The 21,165-nt window shown below is 39.5% G+C and overlaps 1 protein-coding gene across 2 annotated transcripts in view; it reads left to right on the top strand.

Moving 5' to 3' along the window:
- Nucleotides 1-21,165, top strand: part of chm (CHM Rab escort protein) — a 283,130-nt gene that overhangs the window by 31,594 nt on the left and 230,371 nt on the right. For both annotated transcript variants that reach the window (XM_039765765.1, XM_039765766.1), the window contains exon 3: nucleotides 16,174-16,246. In XM_039765765.1, coding sequence (XP_039621699.1) covers nucleotides 16,174-16,246 — 73 coding nt within the window. The remainder of the gene's footprint in view (nucleotides 1-16,173; nucleotides 16,247-21,165) is intronic.

Raw genomic sequence — 21,165 nt, forward strand, 5'->3', positions numbered from 1 at the left:
CTATGAATGCTCAAGTCAAGTGTATTCACTGCACATTATTGTGCAGTGTGCAGTTACTGGTGTAATATATTCAGCCACAAAGTCTAACAACCTGGAGATGATATTATAGTTGAATGCAGATAAAGCATTTAATATGGTTGAATGGAACTACCTTTTCACTACATTGGAGAAATCTGGGTTTGGCTAGAATATTTGTGCATGGATCAAACTACTGTATACCACTCCAGAAGCTTCAGTTTGTATTAACAACATTAATTCAGACTACTTTAAACTAGAACATGGTACCAGAAAAGGATGCCCCTTGTCACCACTGCTTTCTACAATCGCCATTGAGCCACTGGCAGTTCACTTTGTGTATGAGATAAAGGGGATTATCAGAGAAGGACTTGAACAGAAAATTACTCTATATGCAGATGATATGGTACTGTATATATCAGATCCACAAAATACTGTGGCTGCAGTCCTAACAGCACTAACAGAATTTCAAAAGATTTCTGGTCTCAGAATTAATTTGAATAAAAGTGTGCTTTTTCCAGTGAATTGTCAAGCATGCAATATTAGATAGGACACCTTCCCTTTATCATCGCAGATCAGTTGAAATACCTAGGGGTAAACATCACAAGTAAACATAAAGCTCTCTATCAACCATATTTTGCAGTTTGTATGGAAAAAATTAAGCACGTCTTGCATAGATGGTCTACCTTCGTCTCACTTTAGCTGGAAGAATTAATATTGTTAAGATGAATATCCTACCTAAGCATCTTTTTTTATTTCAAAATATTCCAATATACATCAATAAATATTTTTTTAAGAAATTAGATTCAACCGTAACCTCATTTATTTGGAATTGAAAACATCCACTTATCCAAAAGGTGACCCTACAAAGACCTGAAGCGAAAGGTGGCATGGCTCTACCTAACTTTACATTTTATTACTGGGCAGAAAATATAAAAACTGGACATACACACAAATAGATGAACATACACAGGCTTGGTTCTGTGGACGAAATCTCAGACCCGACAGCAGGTGCAGTTATATAGCAGCTTTATTTTCAGAGTCACGGTGAGAAGAGTTTCAGAAAAGCAGACAATCAAATATACATGACAGCGTCAGGGCTCTTCTGAACCCCGTCTGTTGGGTGGGGTCCAGTTTTATACCCCTAGAATGCGTAATTTAATATCATTATAAAATGTAACAGTCAACAACATTTATTATACACAAACCTTTAGCCCCTTCAACGCCCCTTATGCAACTTGATTTCTTGGCTCCTTTTGTTATGGCGTTCAGATGTAAGCTAAGGGAAAACGTGATAAGGCAGACTCATGTGTGGAATGCTCAGACCTTGAGTCCTTTGCACAAACATTTTTCTGTTTGCTAAAACAAAGCATGCTTTTACATGGTTTTGTAAAGCTTACTTCTCAGACATGAATTAGTACAAGGGAACGAAGAGAACATTCGTCTTCCACATTCCCCCCTTTTTTAGCAAACAAAAATATTTGATCAGGGAGAGTTGAGTAGGAAAGGGTAGGAGAGGAGGATGGAGTGGAGTGGGGAGGAGTGTGGGGTGGATGTGCTGATCTGAAGCATTTTTTCTTTGTGTAAAAATAAGCCTTTGCCATCGAGGCAGTAAAATACTTGGATACAATGTATCTTATCAAGGGAACAATACAGCAAGCTACAAGCAGGAGAACGATTAAAGCAACCGTAAGAGAGATGAAAACTGATTTAAGCCATTGGCCCCAGGACCCAAAAGTGGACATAAACCATTTGTCCCAAGGATTAGAAATGCCAGAATTAGTAGCTAGTTCATGTCAAATCAGCTAAAGCACGGGTGATTGATCCATCAGGAGCTGTATTATTAGGGATATAGGTACAGCATGCATCACCAAACATAGCACAAACGCCTCCTTTCTCAGCCAAGAGCATATCTAAATCCAATCGATTTTGCCAGGTCATGAGGGATGTTTTATCAAGTTGCTCATGGATACCTTCAACAGCTTCTTTAGTAAAATTTAAGACTCTTTGTTGATTATAATAATAATAATTATATTATAATAATTATATTAATAATAATATAATAATAATTAATCCAATCTACATTTTTGTTTATAGTAACCTGAGGAAAAATAGACTCAAATTCGGCACAACTTGGTCCCTTGCCTTGAACTTATCAGGGACTCCACGAGGGACTCGAATGGAATCAAAATACACCCCAGGGCCATGTAGGGAAAACTGGGAAGGGTCCACAGAATGGGGTTGACGATGTCGGCCAAACATGGTCGACACATGGAAGGCAGTTAAAGGGAAAAGTCGGAAAGGCATAACAAATTGTATTAAAGCAGAAGTGCCAGTCCAGTCAGGTGGAAGGATGTCAAGCAATTTAGACCTATGGCACATCCACCAAATATCAGTATTCTGAGTAATCAGAAAAATTGATAATTTGGAAGCTAAAGAGGAAGAATTAATCGGAAAAGTTTGGAAACAAAAGAGGATGGGATATTACCAACATTTGTGCCACGAGAGGAAGTAAGGTTCCTAAAAAAACAGGTATAAATACCTTCATCAGGCTGGAACATCGGGGGAGTCATGGGAAGAGTAGGGGGAAAGAAGGGAAAGTGTAATGTAATTAGAGTCGATTGGAATAGAGGAAGAGATAAAAAGGGCAAGTAGGCAAGGAAGGCCAGTAGGATCAGATATGTTAGAAAGAGGAAAAGGGACAGTGGCCAAATGTGGCCTAGCTATAGCACATGCATAGCAATCAGATTGATTCACTTGTCTAGCGAATATAATACCCATTGCAGCCAACGGTTCTGATCCCCATACCCAATTTCAATAGAAAAGTGGAAGAAGAGGTGGAAATATTCATGACCTTGACAGGGGCCAGGTTTGGACCAGGGGTAGGAGAGAGAGGTGTGTGTGTGGGGAAATGGGAGGTGTTAGTAACAGGGTTCTCAACCTTAATTTGAAATCTCCCTAGAGGATCTATTCCAGATACACATGCCCCTAAAATACAGGTTCCTGAATCATGTAAAGAAGGGTTCTTCAGAGTAATGATCAAAGGGTTACAATGGTATTCGCACATTCATGAGGGGCATGTCCTTTTATAATAGAAGAACGATATTTCAGACCATACTTCTGGGCCTTATAGGGTTAATAAACCCCAGTCATCAGTTCCAGTATTAGCCAAAACCCAGTCCCACATGTCACAGTTACTTCGAATCCAGAGTTTGTAACAGTTACACACACATATTTGTCAGACCAGTTCCACTGGATTTGTCGATCAGTCCCACAGTCAATAATAGAACAGAAATCCACCTGAACTGATGTGGTGATTCCGAAAGGAAAAGTCAAGGTGACCAGAGCAGTCGACAAGGGGATGGAAAGACATAGTAGGACCACAATCAAGGGTGCCATCTTTTGCAATGTGAGATGTGAATCCAAGCAGGCAGTCCCTCAACTTTAACAGCATGTGGTGTCTACAGCAGAACTTGGAACGGTCCTCTCCACCGAGGGTGATGCCAATGTTTCCTTCGAGTATCTCTAGCCAGAATCCAGGTTCCTAATGGAATCGGGGAGTCCTTTGATGGAGGACTAGTTCTCCAGGCCTGATTCACCTGCTCGTGGACTTCCTTCAGAGAAGCTCGGAGACCTGTAAGACTGGAAAGAAGATCATTGTCCACAGTATGCAGTGTAACATTACCTATGACCATGCCGACTGGCATGGTCCATCCGGTCAGAATTTCGAATGGCGACAGCCCTAACTGCCAATGTGTTCTTCCCCTTAATCCCATCAAGGCCAGAGGCAGAGCATCAGGCCAAGTTAAATTTGTTTGCTCACAGATTTTAGCCAATTTAGATTGCAAGGTACCATTGCATCGTTCCACAATACCTCCACTCTGGGGGTGGTATTTGCAATAATGATGCACATTTATCTGGAGCCAGGTGGTTAATTCATTTATAATGGAATTTAGTGGGTGCCATTATCAGTTTGTAATTTCTGTGGTATTCCCCATCTAGGAATGATTTCCTTTATCAAAGCTTTTGCCACAGGTTTGGCATCTGCATGTTTGGAAGGGAAAGCTTCCACCCATCGGAGAACACATCAACAATTACTAAACAGTATCGGTACCCCTTTGATGGTGTTAATTCAATGAAGTCCATTTGAAGGTGTTCGAATGGACCCATTAGGTTAGGTGTAATGGCGGGACTTACCTGGGTGCCCTTTCCTACATTAAACTTTTGACATAATGCACAGCACCTGCTCTGCATATGTAGAGAAACCTACAGCTTCCCAATATTTTTCAACATCTTGAACCATGGCGTCTTTTCCAGCATGGTCTAGGCCATGGGCGATTTTTCCATACCTGGGAAAGAAGCTTTTGGGAGGAAAGGTTTGTTAGTTTGCTTATGGGTCCAGACTCCATCAGAGAGGGACCCTTCTTTGGACCATTTTCTCTTCTCTGTGTCCGTGGCTGCATTCTGTAAAGAAATAATTTGATTATCAGTGTCCTGGTCATTTCTCTGTTGGAATAAAAGATTGGTGTGTTATTATACGCAGCACATTTAGCAAAATGATCAGCTAATTTGTTTCCTTTACTGACAGGATCCTGTTTTCCTATGTGAGCTTGACATTTAACGATCGCTAGCTTTGATGGTTTCGTTATGGCCTCTAAGAGGGATTCTTTTAGTTTTTTATGTTGAATGGGCTTGCCAGTACTGGTCTTGAATCCCCTGAGTTTCCATAATGCCCCATGATCATGGCAGACTCCAAAAGCATATCTAGAATCAGTATAGATAGTTACAATTTTTCCCTCTGACAACTGACAAGCTCGGTGAGAGCTATCAACTCAGCTGCCTGCGCGCTTAAACTTGAAGAAATTGGTTTGCTTCCAGCAGGTGGTCACCTTTGACCACTGCATAGCTGGTTGAAGGTGTTCCATTTTCCAATCATAAAGAACATCCATCCACAAAAATTATCTCTCCTGTTCCTAAGGGTGTTTCCTGTAGGTCTGGTCTAGGTTTTATAACCTTAGTTATTTTATCATGACAGTTGTGTCCCCTTGATTTTCAGTTGTAAGCAATGTAGCTGGATTTAAGGTGGAGCACCTTTCTATGGTAACGTTTGACAATGTACAGAGTATATTTTGGTAGTGTATTTCCCTAGCAGTAGTGAGATGTGAGGTTTTAGCCTGTACTAAAATGGAGTGTACGGCGTGAGGCACTTTTACCACTAGGGGGCTCATGAGCACTATATCTGTACTGGCTAGCACGGCCTCTGTTGTGGCTGCTACAGCTCTGAGACAGGTTGGATGTCCCACAGCCACTGGATCCAATTTTTCAAAAATAGGCTAAGCCTTTGTTTTTCTCCATGGAGTTGTGTAAAAATGCATTCATATATCCCCTTTTCGTCCACAAACAGAGTGAATGGACGAGATAGTCAACAGTCCCAACGCATGCAAACAGTAGGGCATTTTTTTTTTTAAGTCACATAGAGCCTTCCCAGCTTGATCATTCCATGCCACCTGACCAGAAAGGGGGAGATCAGGGGTGACCGCTAAAGTTTGCAAAAGCTGTGCTCTTTCATTGAAGTTTAAAATCCATTGCCGGCAGTATCCTATAATGCCTAATACAGACACAACCTGTTGCTTTGTAACATGTCTTGGTCTAGGAAGATTTTGAATGGTGTTTATACGGTCGCTAGAGAGAGAGAGAGCTCTCGTTTCACAAGAAATGTCATGACCTGAATATTTCACAGTTGTTTGAATTAACTGCAGTTTTGTTTTAGAAACTTTGTGGCCATTTTCTGCTAAATAATAACAATTGCTGAGTATCCGTGCACAATCTGCTTCGTAGTACTACACAACATTCCACATACTGTATCAATACACTGTCTTTATCTAGCCTTTTAAATTTTGAGCAAGAGCTTATCCAATACACAAGGGCTACAATATATCCCTGAGGCATAACGGTCCATGTCCAACGGCGGTTTTGGAAAGTAAAGGCAAACCAGAATTGAGAGTCGGGTGCAAAGGAATACAAAAATAAGCATTAGCAAAGTCAATAACAGAGAAATAACAGGCGGACGAGGGTATCGTAGAAAGAATAGTGGAAGGATTAGTAACAATTGGTGCCCTAGGAAAAACTGCAGAATTTACGTTATGAAGATCTTAAACAAAAACGCCATGAACCGTCAGCCTTTTAAACAGGTAAAACGGGGGAGTTGACTGGAGAGTGTTTAATTTGAATGACTGCTCCACATTTCACGAGATCGGAATGTACGGCGGAGATGCCAGCCTCTGCTGCTGGAGACAGAGGATACTGGGAGCGATGCGGGCGGAAGGAGGATTTTGGGTAAATCACCAGTGGCTCACAGTGTGCTATCCTTCCATAATCATTTTCCCCTGGGACCAAAGTGCATCGGGAAGTGAGGAAAGCCAAGAGGGAGAGGCGGTTTGCAATGAAAAACACAATGCACGATGTACTAAAAAATCATGTTGAAGCACAAACTTTAGTTATCAAATGATCTGAGGTATCAAAGATACCGAAGCAACATGTAGCCAGTCCGTCCTATTGAAACATTGTTCCACCCAATCCCCAATTTCAACTCAGTGAACGGTGCTATAATTGGCTAAAGAAAAACATGGGGAACCAACCTCCAAAACGCTTTGGAATATGTGAAGTGCACTGACAGCAGCAGCTGTGTTGCATGAGAAAAAATGCAAGGGATATGGAGGGTCTCTGGGCTATTACCTGAAGAGAAAAGATTCTAACCAAGGTGTGTCCACTTCAGAAGGGAAGTACTGGGCAGTGCAGTGGAGGGTGTTGGGGACTTGCAAGTGGGGAAAAGAATATAAGAGGCTTTAGAAGAATGGTGTGTGAGGAGATGTTCAGGGTCCAGGCTGCAAAAGAGGACTTAGTGTGGGGGGAGGTTTGGCACAGGAATTTAGGAATAGAACAGTGAAACCCTCATTTGGTTAGAGAAATAGAGAGGGAGAGTTTAGTCATCAGATCCCTTCCTAACAGATTAACAGGGCAGAGCTGATTTAATAAAAACTGGTGCATCAAAGTGGAACCACTGAATGGAGCTGAACTCGAAGAGGTTTAGACACCAGTAAAAAATGTGGTTGTCCAGAAGCACTAAGAACAGTCAGTGTATCGTTCGAGGCAGACTAGAAAAGCAGTTTCAGTGCCATTCAGCAAAGTCAATAAAGGATCTGTGTCCCATGGCAAGTGAGCAAAGGCAACTGAAAAGAGTGGCTGGGGTCCCTGTGAAAGGAATATCCTCAGGTTCAGGTAAGGAAGGTGGGGGGAGGAAGCTGATGTGGGCAATTGCTGCAGAAGTGTCCCATCGTAACAGGCAAGATGTGTAGGTGCTTGATCTGAGGGGAGAGGCGGCTGAGCAGATGAAGAATTCGGATTAGGAAGCAAAAATCCACGACCTCTCCCCCGGCTTCGCCCCTGTTCTCGGACAAATCCACGTCTTTCACGTCCTCTCCCCCTGCCTGAGCTCCACCTGCATAATAATTCATTTGTGCCGCGATTAACTTGGTCTGAGTGTCTGACTCTTTTTGTTTAGTCTGTCGTTCAGCATGCTCCGTGTCTTTTTTTAACTTCATCAAAAGTGGCACTTTCCCATCCAAATACAGGACGTGCGTACTTTATTTTGAATATCACTTCTGAGTCCTGACAGAAAAGGAAGAACTCCTGCCTTGTTACGGTCATCTGGGCTGTCTAAGCCAGAATGGTTTGTCATCAAATCCTGAATGCGGTGAGCCCATTCATCTACTGTCTCATCTTTCTTTTGTTTGGCAGCTGAAAAGGTATCAGTCGGTGCCCTTTTTATATTTTGCAGCTATTGCAGTTTTCACAGATTCCCATTTGGCAAGGAAAGGACCCTCATTATTTTGTCCACGAGGCAATGCCTCATTCCAATGCCACTGTACTCCATTATGCTGCCCATAATTGACAGTAGCCCAAGTAGTGCCCAACTTTCTGCGTAGCACTTGGGTCCACTCGGCTGCACTGGGTTTGTACATATTATGTAGCTGCTGCACCTGTTCCACAAACTTCAGCCCACCGATTACCTTACGATCAGGCAATTCGGACACTACGTCTTTCAGCTCTTGAATATCTCAGTTACGTGTATCATTACAGTAGTGGGGTTATCGTTTCCTGGGGGCAGTGTGGGATCGTGTCGGGGGTTAGGAACCTCAATTAAAGGGCATGAAAATGTGGGTGCTAAAGGTTTAGGGGACTTAAAGGGGTAAGGTTTTCAGGGTCTTATCTCTGAGGGTTTTGTTCTAGCACGTTGTGAAATGGAGGGCTTTTTGTGTAAGTTAGAAAAGCCTCTCATAGCCCCTAACAAGTGGCCGTCAGTCTCATCATCAGGATGTGTAAGTGAGGAGGGGTCACATTGATATTGTTCATCAAAGAAATCATCAGTAACTGGGGCATCGGTAACCACAGGAGCCGTTGGGGCAATGAGTGAATGTGGCAGTGGAAGGGTTGTGGGTAAAGTGTTGCGGAAGAGAGCACTGGATATAAAAGTTTTTTTTTTTTTTTTTTTTTATCACTCCTTCTCCTCCTTCCTTCAGACTGGGGTCCCGTATCAGCCTACACTTTCTGTAAAGCTATAAGCAGCTGTTCTTTTTCCTTTCTATTCTTAAGTTCAGCAACTAAAAGCTCATTCCGTTTTGTGCCGCTTCCAACGTCGGTCTTTAATAACCAATTCCCATCTGTCATAAATATCCATCCGATAAGGACCTCCATTACAACAACCCTGTGTATTTCTGCACAGTATTTTTCTAATTCATATCTCCAGTTCCTTCCACTGGCCATCCACCTCCACTGTCCTTATTCCACCTCCTACATGTTTTTTAATCCTGTCTTCTTTTCAATGAGCTTTCTAGGGAACCCGCCTTTCGATCCCGACAGCGCACTAGGAGCCTGGCGATCCCCCGAAAATAATCCTTCTAACGTTAGGTTTTTTAGGACTCTTGGGGACTGTTTGACTGGCTACTGATTGTTTTTCCCATAGTGAGTGGCAGGATCTCAGCAGAAAGTAACTCAGCCCTCGATAAACCCCGTTCCACCCGCCGTCCGCTCCTATTCCCGGATTACAGCTTCAGGTGACTTCGTGTCCGTTATTTGCATCAGCAGAATCCTACATCAATACGCCCCGTGGAGTCCAGGATATGGAGGTTTTTACCCCGATCCCTTCATCAGACGGTTTGTATGCGTCAATCTGCCAGGGTATTGTCTCCGTCACCTTAGCAACCCGTTGAAACAAGAGTATGACCAGACAGCAGATGAAAAACTCGACCTCCCGTTTATTTAGACACACATTCTCTAAATACGCCCTTTCACCCCCGTTCCTCAAATTATTATAGGAGCGTGCCACTCGCCTTTTCTAATCCTTTCCACAGGGGTGACTAGCTAACATTCACACTGTGCCGTTTTCCGTAGGGTCCCAAGTCACTTTCCGTGAGCCCTTAGAACACTCCTATGTATTTTCCATACAGTATGCTTTCTTATTCTTTATTTTGCATATGCTTTTTATTCCTTTTCCTTCTATATTCATATTACTTCCAGCACACCAGTCAAACTAACAGGAATCCCCCGATCTACTCACCGTGACTCCATCCACCTGCATGGAAATGCCCGTCAAGTCGTGCCTCCTATCGGCTAGAGGAGGTCAGGGACTCCCCACGCAGGAAACGCCCAAGGCAGGCCAATCCTACATTTACGAAGCTGGACCCGATCCGGCCGGAATCGGCTCCACCACGGTCCTCTGGACGATCCTGCACGAGGAGCCGTCTGCCGTCTCCTGCCCCACGTTGGCCAAAACTGTGGACGAAATCTCAGACCCGACAGCAGGTGCAGTTATAAAGCAGCTTTATTTTCAGAGTCACGGTGAGAAGAGTTTCAGAAAAGCAGACAATCAAATATACATGACAGCGTCAGGGCTCTTCTGAACCCCGTCTGTTGGGTGGGGTCCAGTTTTATACCCTAGAATGCGTAATTTAATATCATTATAAAATGTAACAGTCAACAACATTTATTATACACAAACCTTTAGCCCCTTCAACGCCCCTTATGCAACTTGATTTCTTGGCTCCTTTTGTTATGGCGTTCAGATGTAAGCTAAGGGAAAACGTGATAAGGCAGACTCATGTGTGGAATGCTCAGACCTTGAGTCCTTTGCACAAACATTTTTCTGTTTGCTAAAACAAAGCATGCTTTTACATGGTTTTGTAAAGCTTACTTCTCAGACATGAATTAGTACAAGGGAACGAAGAGAACATTCGTCTTCCACAGTTCACAATAGAAATACAATCCTGTAGTACTTCTTTATATTCCTTGCTTTGTACCTCAATAAGTACAAGTCATCGCCAGTATACTAACAACCAAATTGTGCTTCACTCACTCAGAATATGGAACCAATGTAGGAAGTATTTTATGATGGAGAAGTTTTTATCTGTGGCACCTCTGCATGAGATCCACCTTTTTCCGCCCTCTCAAACGTATGCAGTTTTTAATGTATGGAAAACATTCAGGATTAGATCACTTAGAGATCTGTACATAGACAACGTCTTTGCATCCTATGAACAATTACACTCCAAATGTAACTTTACAGCAACACATTTCTTTCTCTACCTTCAAATTAGAAACTTTGTTAAACTAAACCTGTCCAATTTTCCTCAGCTCCCATCTACCTCTATGCCTGAAAAAATTGATCAGTCTTGAGGACTCGGACAGCATTTCCGCAATATATAAAACAATTTCACAGTCCCTCCCTTTCAAAGATCCAATACAGTGGGAAAAGGATCTCTCACTCAAAATCTCAGAAAAGGAGTGGAAGGTAGCAATGCACAGAATTTACTTGAGCACCATATGTGCAAAGCATACAGTTATTCAACTTAAAATTCTATATGAAGTGCATCTGCCTCACTTAAAATTGTCCAAAATGATTCCAGGGCAAGATCCAACCTCCGAACGTTCAAAGAAGTTTCAGCCTCACTGGGTCACATGGTTTGGGCCTGCATCAAATTAACATCATTCTGGACCAAAATCTTTAAGTGCCTTTCAGACATCCTTGGTGCCACAATCCCTCCTAATCCACTAACAACCGTGTTTGGTCCACATGGGCTTAATGTGGAGAAGGACAAACAAACTGTAATTGCCTTTACTACACTACTGGCACTTAGACTTGTCTTGCTCAACTGGAAGAATCCTAACTCTCCTATTGTAAGTCAGTGGGTAACTGATGTTATATATTATCTGAAATTGGAAAAAATATAATTCTCACTTAGAGGATCTGTACAAAACCTTTTCAAAACCTGGCAGGATCTAATCAATAAAATTTTAGAATAAGCATTTAAATTGAGGAAGAGGAATCTCTCCCGTTTTTTTAATTTTATTTTCTTTTATTCATTTATTAATGTATCTATTTACAAACCGGATTCCAAAAAAGTTGGGACACTATACAAATCGTGAATAAAAACTGAATGCAATGATGTGGAGGTGCCAACTTCTAATATTTTATTCAGAATAGAACATAAATCACAGAACAAAAGTTTAAACTGAGAAAATGTATCATTTTAAGGGAAAAATATGTTGATTCAGAATTTCAACAAATCCCAAAAAAGTTGGGACAAGGCCATTTTCACCACTGTGTGGCATCTCCCCTTCTTCATACAACACTCAACAGACGTCTGGGGATCGAGGAGACCAGTTTCTCAAGTTTAGAAATAGGAATGCTCTCCCATTCTTGTCTAATACAGGCCTCTAACTGTTCAATCGTCTTGGGCCTTTTTTGTCGCACCTTCCTCATTATGATGCGCCAAATGTTCTCTATAGGTGAAAGATCTGGACTGCAGACTGGCCATTTCAGTACCCAGATCCTTCTCCTACGCAGCCATGATGTTGTGATTGATGCAGAATGTGGTCTGGCATTATCTTGTTGAAAAATGCAGGGTCTTCCCTGGAAGAGATGACGTCTGGATGGGAGCATATGTTGTTCTAGAACCTGAATATATTTTTCTGCATTGATGGTGCCTTTCCAGACATGCAAGCTGCCCATGCCACACGCACTCATGCAACCCCATACCATCAGAGATGCAGGCTTCTGAACTGCGCGTTGATAACAACTTGGGTTGTCCTTGTCCTCTTTGGTCCGGATGACATGGCGTCCCAGATTTCCAAAAAGAACTTCGAATCGTGACTCGTCTGACCACAGAACAGTCTTCCATTTTGCCACACTCCATTTTAAATGATCCCTGGCCCAGTGACAACGCCTGAGCTTGCTTAGAAATGGCTTCTACTTTGCACTGCAGAGTTCAGCTGGCAACGGCGGATGGCACGGTGGATTGTGTTCACTGACAATGGTTTCTGGAAGTATTCCTGAGCCCATTCTGTGATTTCCTTTACAGTAGCATTCCTGTTTGTGGTGCAGTGTCGTTTAAGGGCCCGGAGATCACGGGCATCCAGTATGGTTTTACGGCCTTGACCCTTACGCACAGAGATTGTTCCAGATTCTCTGAATCTTCGGATGATGTTATGCACAGTTGATGATGATAGATGCAAAGTCTTTGCAATTTTTCGCTGGGTAACACCTTTCTGATATTGCTCCACTATCTTTCTGCGCAACATTGTGGGAATTGGTGATCCTCTACCCATCTTGGCTTCTGAGAGACACTGCCACTCTGAGAAGCTCTTTTTATACCCAATCATGTTGCCAATTGACCTAATTAGTGTTTATTAGTCTTCCAGCTCTACGTTATGCTCAAATTTACTTTTTCCAGCCTCTTATTGCTACTTGTCCCAACTTTTTTGGGATTTGTTGACAACGTGAAATTTTGAATCAACACATTTTTCCTTTAAAATGATACATTTACTCGGATTAAACGTTTAATCTGTCATCTACGTTCTATTACAAATAAAATGTTGACATTTGCCATCTCCACATCATTACATTCAGTTTTTATTCACAATTTGTTTAGTGTCCCAACTTTTTTGGAATCCGGTTTGTACTTATTTTTACTAGTTTAAAGTTTTACTCTGTTGGCCTAACTCTCTGTGTCATGGGTAGGGGTTGATGTGTTTCAAACCTACTGTAGTTTTAAACTTAACTTGCTTGTATGGAATGTGATTTGATTTTAATAAAATCAATAAAATGCCTAAAAAAGAAAAGAATGTTATCACGATGTGCAGAGTACAAGGTCCAACGAGGTTATGCTCAAGCTTTATAACAAACTGTTGAAGCACCATCTAAAATACTGTGTGCAGTTTTGGTCTCCTCACTACAAAAGGGACATAGCAGCACTAGAAAAAGTCCAGAGAACAGTGACTAAACTGATTCCAAGGCTATAGGGGATGAATTATGATGAAAGATTTAAAGAGCTGAGACTTTTCAGTTTAAGCAAAGGGAGATTAAGAGATGATATGATTGTAGTATTTAAAAGTATGATGGAAATTATTACAGTGAATTGAGACATTTTAAAATGAGTTCATCAAGAACACGGGGACACAGTTGGAAATTTAAGGGTTAATTTCGCATAAACATCAGGAAGTTTTTCTTTGCACAGAGAACCATAGACACTTAGAATAAGCTACCAAGTAGTGTGGTAGACAGTAAGACCTTAGGGACTTTCAAAATTAGACTTGGTGTTTTTTTTTTTTTTAAGAACAATTAAGTGGATAGGACTGGGTGAATGGCCTGTTGTCATCTAAATTGTTCCAATATTCTAAAATGTGAAGTGGTTATTAACTGTTGGGGATTTTGCCACGGTTAGTTGTAAAAACTGGTAACCATCTCAACCCTGATTAATGCATATTTTTGCAATAACAGCAAGTGTTGTTTAGTACTTTACAGAAAATATTTTAATAGTGATAAATCATTTCATGGTAACATTTCATGAAATATATCATGTAAATGTATCATCACATCAAGAGCATTTAAGCAATTGCCCATGTACTATGTATAAAATATTTATGAAGCGGATGGAAGAGGATAGAGTATTTAGCTGCAATTTTTTTTTTTTTTTGCAGGCTACAAGTTAGTATGTTATTTTTTTTATGGTTTTATCTTGTATTGTGCCCTTGAATGTTTTGAAAGGCATAATTAAATGAAAAGTATTAATACTGTTTAGTTTTCTACTAACAAAGTTTTCTTAGAAGTTTTTCTGATTGGATATAAGCCTTAAAAAAGCAAGGTATGTCCACACACTGCAGAATAATAGTTTAAAGTCGAAAAAATTGTAAATAGCATACAACCTAAATTTCTGTTCTCTCAATTGCTTCACATGACATTTTAAGCTTTCACTGCTTGACCGGGTGGGGTGTCTTTTTGGAAGCTAATATAGTAGCATTAGTGAGAGTTTATGAAATGAAATGACCCTTGTGCCCAGTGGGCTAATGCAGCATTCCTAGCTCATTATGCCTAGCTTTATCAGTATGTAAGCTAGTTACTGTCAGGTGTAAACCAGGCATAACTTTGTGTAAAAGTTTAAATTAAAGCATTTTATTTTACAAACTAGTGTCAGTGTGGCTGAATAAAACATGAACAAAGAATGTTAAAAAAATATTCATTTGGCTAAAAGGAAATGTTTTCAGTTAGTTGTGTGGTTTCTGCTGCCTAATCTAATGGAGAGGGAATATTCACGGCAGGTTTATGAGGCAATAGGTGGTTCTTTGTTTCTTATTTAAGATGTAATTTCATAAACAAGCTATAGGCAATTTGACAGTGTAACTAATACATGCATGAATAACAGAAACTGAAAAAAATTATTCAAAATGGATAATATTTTCTTGTATAAGTGTGATTTCAAGTATAGTGCTAATATCAATAAAAACAACTTCTGTTGTGATTTTTGCTTGATAGTGCTAAAGTTACAGCAGTGGAAGCTGAATTGAGAAAAGTTAAAAGGCAAACTAATACAGTGGTACCTCGGTATATGTCCTTAATCTGTTCCAGATCCTTTGACTTATACCAAACAGGACAGATACCAGACAAATGTTTCCCATAAGAAATAACGGGAAAATGATTAATCCATTCCCATGGGAAAAAAATCCTATTGTTATTGGCATATTATACATTGATGAGGTTGTATAAAATAATTTAAACACTGCTTAATACTAAAATACAAAAGCAATTAGATGAAATAAATGAAAATTGAACCTCGCTTTACTTTTTAATAATGTCTTTGTTTTTCACAATCATAGATAATGTCATTGTCTGCATGCGGTATGCAGCAGCCAAGTCCCGGATACGCATGGTACCTTCATGCTTTTCAACAATCAATTCAAATTTACGCGAAAAAACACAAAATCACGTTAAAATTCACAGAGTTATATCGTGTACTGACGCTCTTCGGCAGTCGTGGCTTTGTCTCGAGAGAGATAAACAAGGGTAGCATGTGGGTTGTTCACTGAATGCTAGCAACTAGCGTACTGATGCTCATGGGCAGTCGTGGCTTTGTCTCGAGAGAGGTAAACAAGGGTAGCACGTGGTGTTCTAGCATGCGAGTCGTATTCCAAACAAAGGTTATATATAAAGCAACATTTTTCATGTCCAAACAGGACGTATACCAAGTTGGACTTATTCCAAAGCGGAAGTATACCAAGGTAACACTGTACTATACAAATATGAATAGAATACTTCATAAAATATACATTAAATATACTGTATATTGAATAATTAACCATTGTAGTAGGTTTCTTACCTGAATTTATTAGTGGGGCCTCTCAAATTTTATCTGGTTGAATGCATCTTTGTTCATCTTGTTATTCAGTCACTTTATTAATTCTCCTTCTGTTTAATACTGTTTGTTTGCACAAAAAGTAGTTAATTTTTCGAAACAATATGTTGCATTTCTTTTAGAAAATATTTAAGGAAGGATTTCACTGTGAAACAGTTTCTACTGATATTTTCATTATTTAAAGCTTTTAGGTAGGACCTGTGGATGTGTGTGTGTTTTTTTTTTATATATATATTTGCACTAAAATACTTATTGATTGTAATTTACCATATTTTTTTGGGAATCATACTTTTTTTTCTCTTGGAAAGCTTACACATTTTTCAGAAGATGCTATATTGGATTAAAAGTAATATTTTACCAAAGAAGTGTATATTCTTTAAAAAAAATCATTTATTTAGAACTTTTCTCATTTCAGACAAGCATATTATGGTGGAAATTGGGCAAGCTTTACTTTTTCCGGGTTGCTTGCATGGATTGAGGAGAATAAGGTAATTTTTTTAAGTGATTGTTTGGCATATTGAAATTAATATGGTTTTATTTATGGTTTTGTTAGGAATGCTTTATTTTTTTTAGGTCTGATATCAATCATCAATTTCATGTCATTAGAATTGACTGATTCTGATTCCGAGCCCCAAAAACAGATGATACTCCTGCATAGCCATTTATTTGTGCATAAGCTTAATGTCCAAATGGAAAAGGTGTTACCCTTGATATTTTCCAATAAATATAAACTGTATTGGCTTGTTTTTTGTTGTATTTTTTGTTTTAAAGTAATGAATTATTGTAGGCTTCTTCGGTAACAATCAAAGTAAATATTTTAATAACATTAACAAAACCACTTAATAATTTTGTTTCTGTTAAAACCGCTATACAAAACATGTATACAATATATGTTTGCATCTGGTATATACTTTACATATTCCAGAAACAGTAAAGGTAAAATAAAAGGGTTGTCTTAATTATAACTGACAAATGTAATAAAATACTGTATGTTTTTATATTTTTAACAAGAAAATACAAAGCTAACAAGCATAACATTTTGCAAGTAAACAGCCTGTTTTGGGTCCTAATTTTTCTAACTTATTTTTTATTGAACAGTGAGAACAGATTCTTCTTTATCAATGTCCTTTTTTTAATGTCAAGTTTCTCCTGCAATTCAAAATGAGAGCTGCCATTGACACTTACAAAAGAATTGTCAGTTTTAATTAAAGAATATAAATGTCTGTTCTTGTTAAAGCAGATTCTCTTTCAGTGGATGACATGTGCCTGTAATCGTATGAACCTTGCCTCTTCCACTTTAGGTTTGCCTGACTGTCCCCTCTATGCTCAAGGCAACTGCTTAAATTACCACCCAATTGCTCCACTTTAATGTGAAAATCAGTATTTCAATCTTCTCCCTCCGAAGCTCTGTGCAGCATTTCGCTTTTTACAAGCCACCTTGTAGAAACAGAACTATGTATATAGTTTCTCATGTACCCTAATACTTTGCTTAGAAGAGCTCTACATTACATACTAAAAAAGGTGAATTTGGAGAGAAAACTGATCCATTTTGATTGGTGGCCAGTTGATTGGAACAGTACTATTATTTTTCAGTACAGTAAAAATGGTGAACAGTGCTATCTAGTATACTGCATAAAAATAAATTGTTTATCAGTGGGGAAAATACATAATATTGATAAAATGATTCTTGAATCCTTTACATATTATGTACTCCTGTGCCTTACCACAAGTTTTCATTTGTAGCCCTCACTCCAACTTTAACTCATAGTTCACTTTTAACAACTAGGACTTCACTGCATGCTAAAATTAAATATAAAAAATATATGAATACATATTGTTTCAATACAAAATGAGCATTACCCCATGTTTCTAGGCTTTCATTTTAACACAAGGTCTTTTCTTCTAAAAGAAGAGATGCACAAAGCTGGCTGCATTCCAGAAGTATAGTAGTTAACTGACTGAGCTCTCCTGCTTTATTGTTAACCTACATTTGATAAGCTTTTTTTTCTAAAATTCATCTGATTACCAGAGGAGTTACTCAGAGATTAATGACATCTTTTCAGAATTTTGCCTGAGGTTCCTGGAGGGACATTAACCTTAAGCATGTAACTGTAAACCAGGGGTGTCCAACTCCATTCCTGGTGTGCCGCAATGGCTGCAGGTTTCCATTCTAACCATCTTGTTAATTAGTGACCTGTTTTTGCCATAAGCCACTCTTGAGTTGTCTTTACTTTCTGCTTAGTATTATTGTCCTGTTGGAAAATAAACCTTTTGCCCAGTCGTAAATCATAGTGCTCTGGAGCACATTTTCATTAAAGATATCTTGGTTTGTTGCTGTGCTTAGCTTTCTAAACCAGTCACTGTCCTCTGAAGAACAACCGCACAGCATGGAACTGCCACCACCATGTTTCATTAATGGAATGATATTGTGCAGGTGAAGAACAGTGCTTGGTTTCTACTAGTTGTGATATTTACAATTGATGCCAATCAGTTTAGTCTTAGTTTAAATAAGACAAGAAAACATTTTCTCAAAGTATAAAAGTCCTTAAGGTGTCCCTTTTGCAAACTCCAAGCAGGCTTTCATGTACTCTCTGACCTCTCTGAAATAATGGCCATATTGGTAAAGTGTTACACTGGTGTTTGTCCTTCTTTAAGTTTCTTCCATCTCCATACAGGTTCTCTAGAACTCAGCCAGAATGACCATTGGGTTCTTTGTCACATCTCTTACCAAGGTCCTTCTTTGCTGATTGTTCAGACTGGCCTGGAGCCCAGCTCCCAAACTTATTAAATTGAAGAGTTATGGAGGCCATTGCACTGTGCTATTGGGAACCTTCAGTGCTGTAGATTTTTTAAACCTCCTGTTATATGTGCCTCAATGCTATCCTGTCTCTTAACTGTGAAGGAAATTCCTTCCAGCCCATGGCTTGGTTTTTGCTTTGATACTGTGGTGTATGGCTGGCCGTTTATCCTGGACAATACCCCCAAGCCACCAGGTGGAGCCCTCCCTGCAGTATGGAGGTTCCCCGAAGACCAGCAGGGCATCATGGACATTGCAGTTTTTATACACAGCCCCACTGGATGCCATGGGGGCCACTAGGAGACGGGGAACAACAGTTATTTTCCCTACGCCCCGGAAGCACATATGGACAAAGGGAATGACATGCTTCCGTGGTGAAGAAAAGGACTTTTTACCTGACCCGGAAGTGATACAAGATCACATGGACTGGGGATTGGGAACACTTCTGTGTCAGGGAATATAAAAGGACCATGGGAGCTCCCAGACGGCGAGCTGAGCTGGGTGGAAGGGTGGCAACACGTCTGGGAGTTGGAGGATTGTATTTGTGATTGATTATTGTTGGTTTATGAGTATAGTGGAGGAGAGGGTGCTTTGTACACTGTGGCAATTTAATAAAGTCAAGTATTGGACTTTTACCTGGTGTTTGGAGTCGTGGACAAGGGTTCAAGGGAGCGATAGCGCCCCCTATCTGTCACAATACCCATTGTCAGTTGTGGGACCTTTTATAGACCTGTGCCTTTCCTAATCATATGCAGTCGATGGAATTTAACACAGGTGGATTCCAGACGAAGTGTAGAAAGGTTGTAACAATGATCAACAGAATGGGATGCACTTGTGCCAGATTTCAAATGTCATAGCAAAGGGTCAGAGTATTTGTGCCAATGTGATATGTCAGTTTTTTTTATTTTTAAGAAGTTGGCAAAAATGTGTAAAATCATGTTTTTGCATTGTTATTCTGGAGTATTGTGTGTTTGAAGTAAAAAATAAATTTAAATGATTTTAGCATAAATCATAATACAACAAATTGAGAAAGTGAAGAAAGCTGAATATTTTCTAAAGGCTCTATAACTGTATATCAGCATTTTCTGCCTTGTGTACCTTTAAACAATTATAGTACTTTATTTGTATTATTCAGTATTGTAAAACAAGTGTAGTGTGATTATCTTGACACAAGTCTAATGGGTGGGAAGCTCAGCCTACAGAGAGAGGTAAGAAAATTAACCCAATATGTGGTTTTTGGCATTATTTCACCTCAATTACATACCAACAATAAACTGCTATTATTTTGCTTATGTAATAGTAGCTGCCGAAATAAGGTATGGTCAAGCACGGGTAAAACGCGTGTCTAAAGAAATCTCATAGTCCAAAAGTTGATTTTGAAAATATTTAGTGAAAGTTAGAAGCAAATAATCCACACCAGAATAAGAGAAAAAATAGTTACACACGTAGAATAAAAGGCAAAAAAAGGGGAAAATGTATCTTGTCTAAACTTAGGTTTTCTTGAGAAACTTTAGTTATTTCTGTACTTAAAAGTTCTTTACTTCTTCTTCTCTACTTAAAGATTCTTAAATTCTTATATACTTAAAGATTCTTAGCTTCTTCTTCTGTATGCTTTAGACGTACGGCACAACACATAAATTAAGTGCTGTTTTCTTACATATTTACTTCACACACTCAAAAGACCCATAGGCCGATTGGCACATAGGCATGTACCAAGGCACGGTTTAAAACCTTATGCCTTCCATACCTTACTCAGGGCAAGGCTGTCACTAACTAAACTTACACAGCCGGCCCCTAATTGTTTATGCTAGGACAGAAATCAATTACTTTAATATTACTTAAGAGCCTTTATTACTTTACTAAACTTAAACCAAACTTTAGAAACTTAAAACTTAGATTTTAATAGATATCTTCTATATTAAACAGTAAACTTAAGAAACTTAGAATTTAAACTCTACTGTAAAAACACAGACACAATTAAAATTAGGCATGTAAAAGAAAAATTAGTCATTTCAATCATTGTTGCTTCCTGGAGCATGCACAGTTTGTTCACAAGTCTGTCCAGTGTGCTGGTCTGGATCTGCACACAAACTCTTCTGACCGCCCCTTTTGCATCTGGCATTGTCTTTATGAACTTGTTGCATAATAACAGTAGCAATATGTGAATTCTTCTTAATGATTGCAGGGTGGTTTGCCTCTTCTGGCACAACTGGTTTGCTGAGTCTTCCTCCATCTCTCAATAATCCTTTTGGCAGGACTGGGTCCAGTTTGTTGATTTTATCTTTCTTTACAAGCTGATTTTTGTGCAAGGCTTTAACCTCCTCTGGGTAAGCTTGTAGTTGACTGAGGCGAATAAGTTCATCTTCTGCTTTAGACAAGTCATTTAGAGACAGTGGCTTTAGTCTCGTTGATTTGTATTCCTTCATATGTTCTGTGATTAGTGTTTTTTGTTTTTCTGGGTTGTGTCCAGATTGACTGACTCTATATTGAATTGACTTTCTCTCTTTTTTTCAGATGCAGCAGTACTTCTTTGAATCTTAGGAACCAAGCTATTGCTTTATTTAAATTGAACCATTTTGAGTAGTACTCCACAAGTCTTTTTACTTGTTC

The sequence above is a fragment of the Polypterus senegalus genome, chromosome 10 (assembly GCF_016835505.1).
Source record: "Polypterus senegalus isolate Bchr_013 chromosome 10, ASM1683550v1, whole genome shotgun sequence".
NCBI classification, from domain to species: Eukaryota; Metazoa; Chordata; class Cladistia; order Polypteriformes; family Polypteridae; genus Polypterus; species Polypterus senegalus.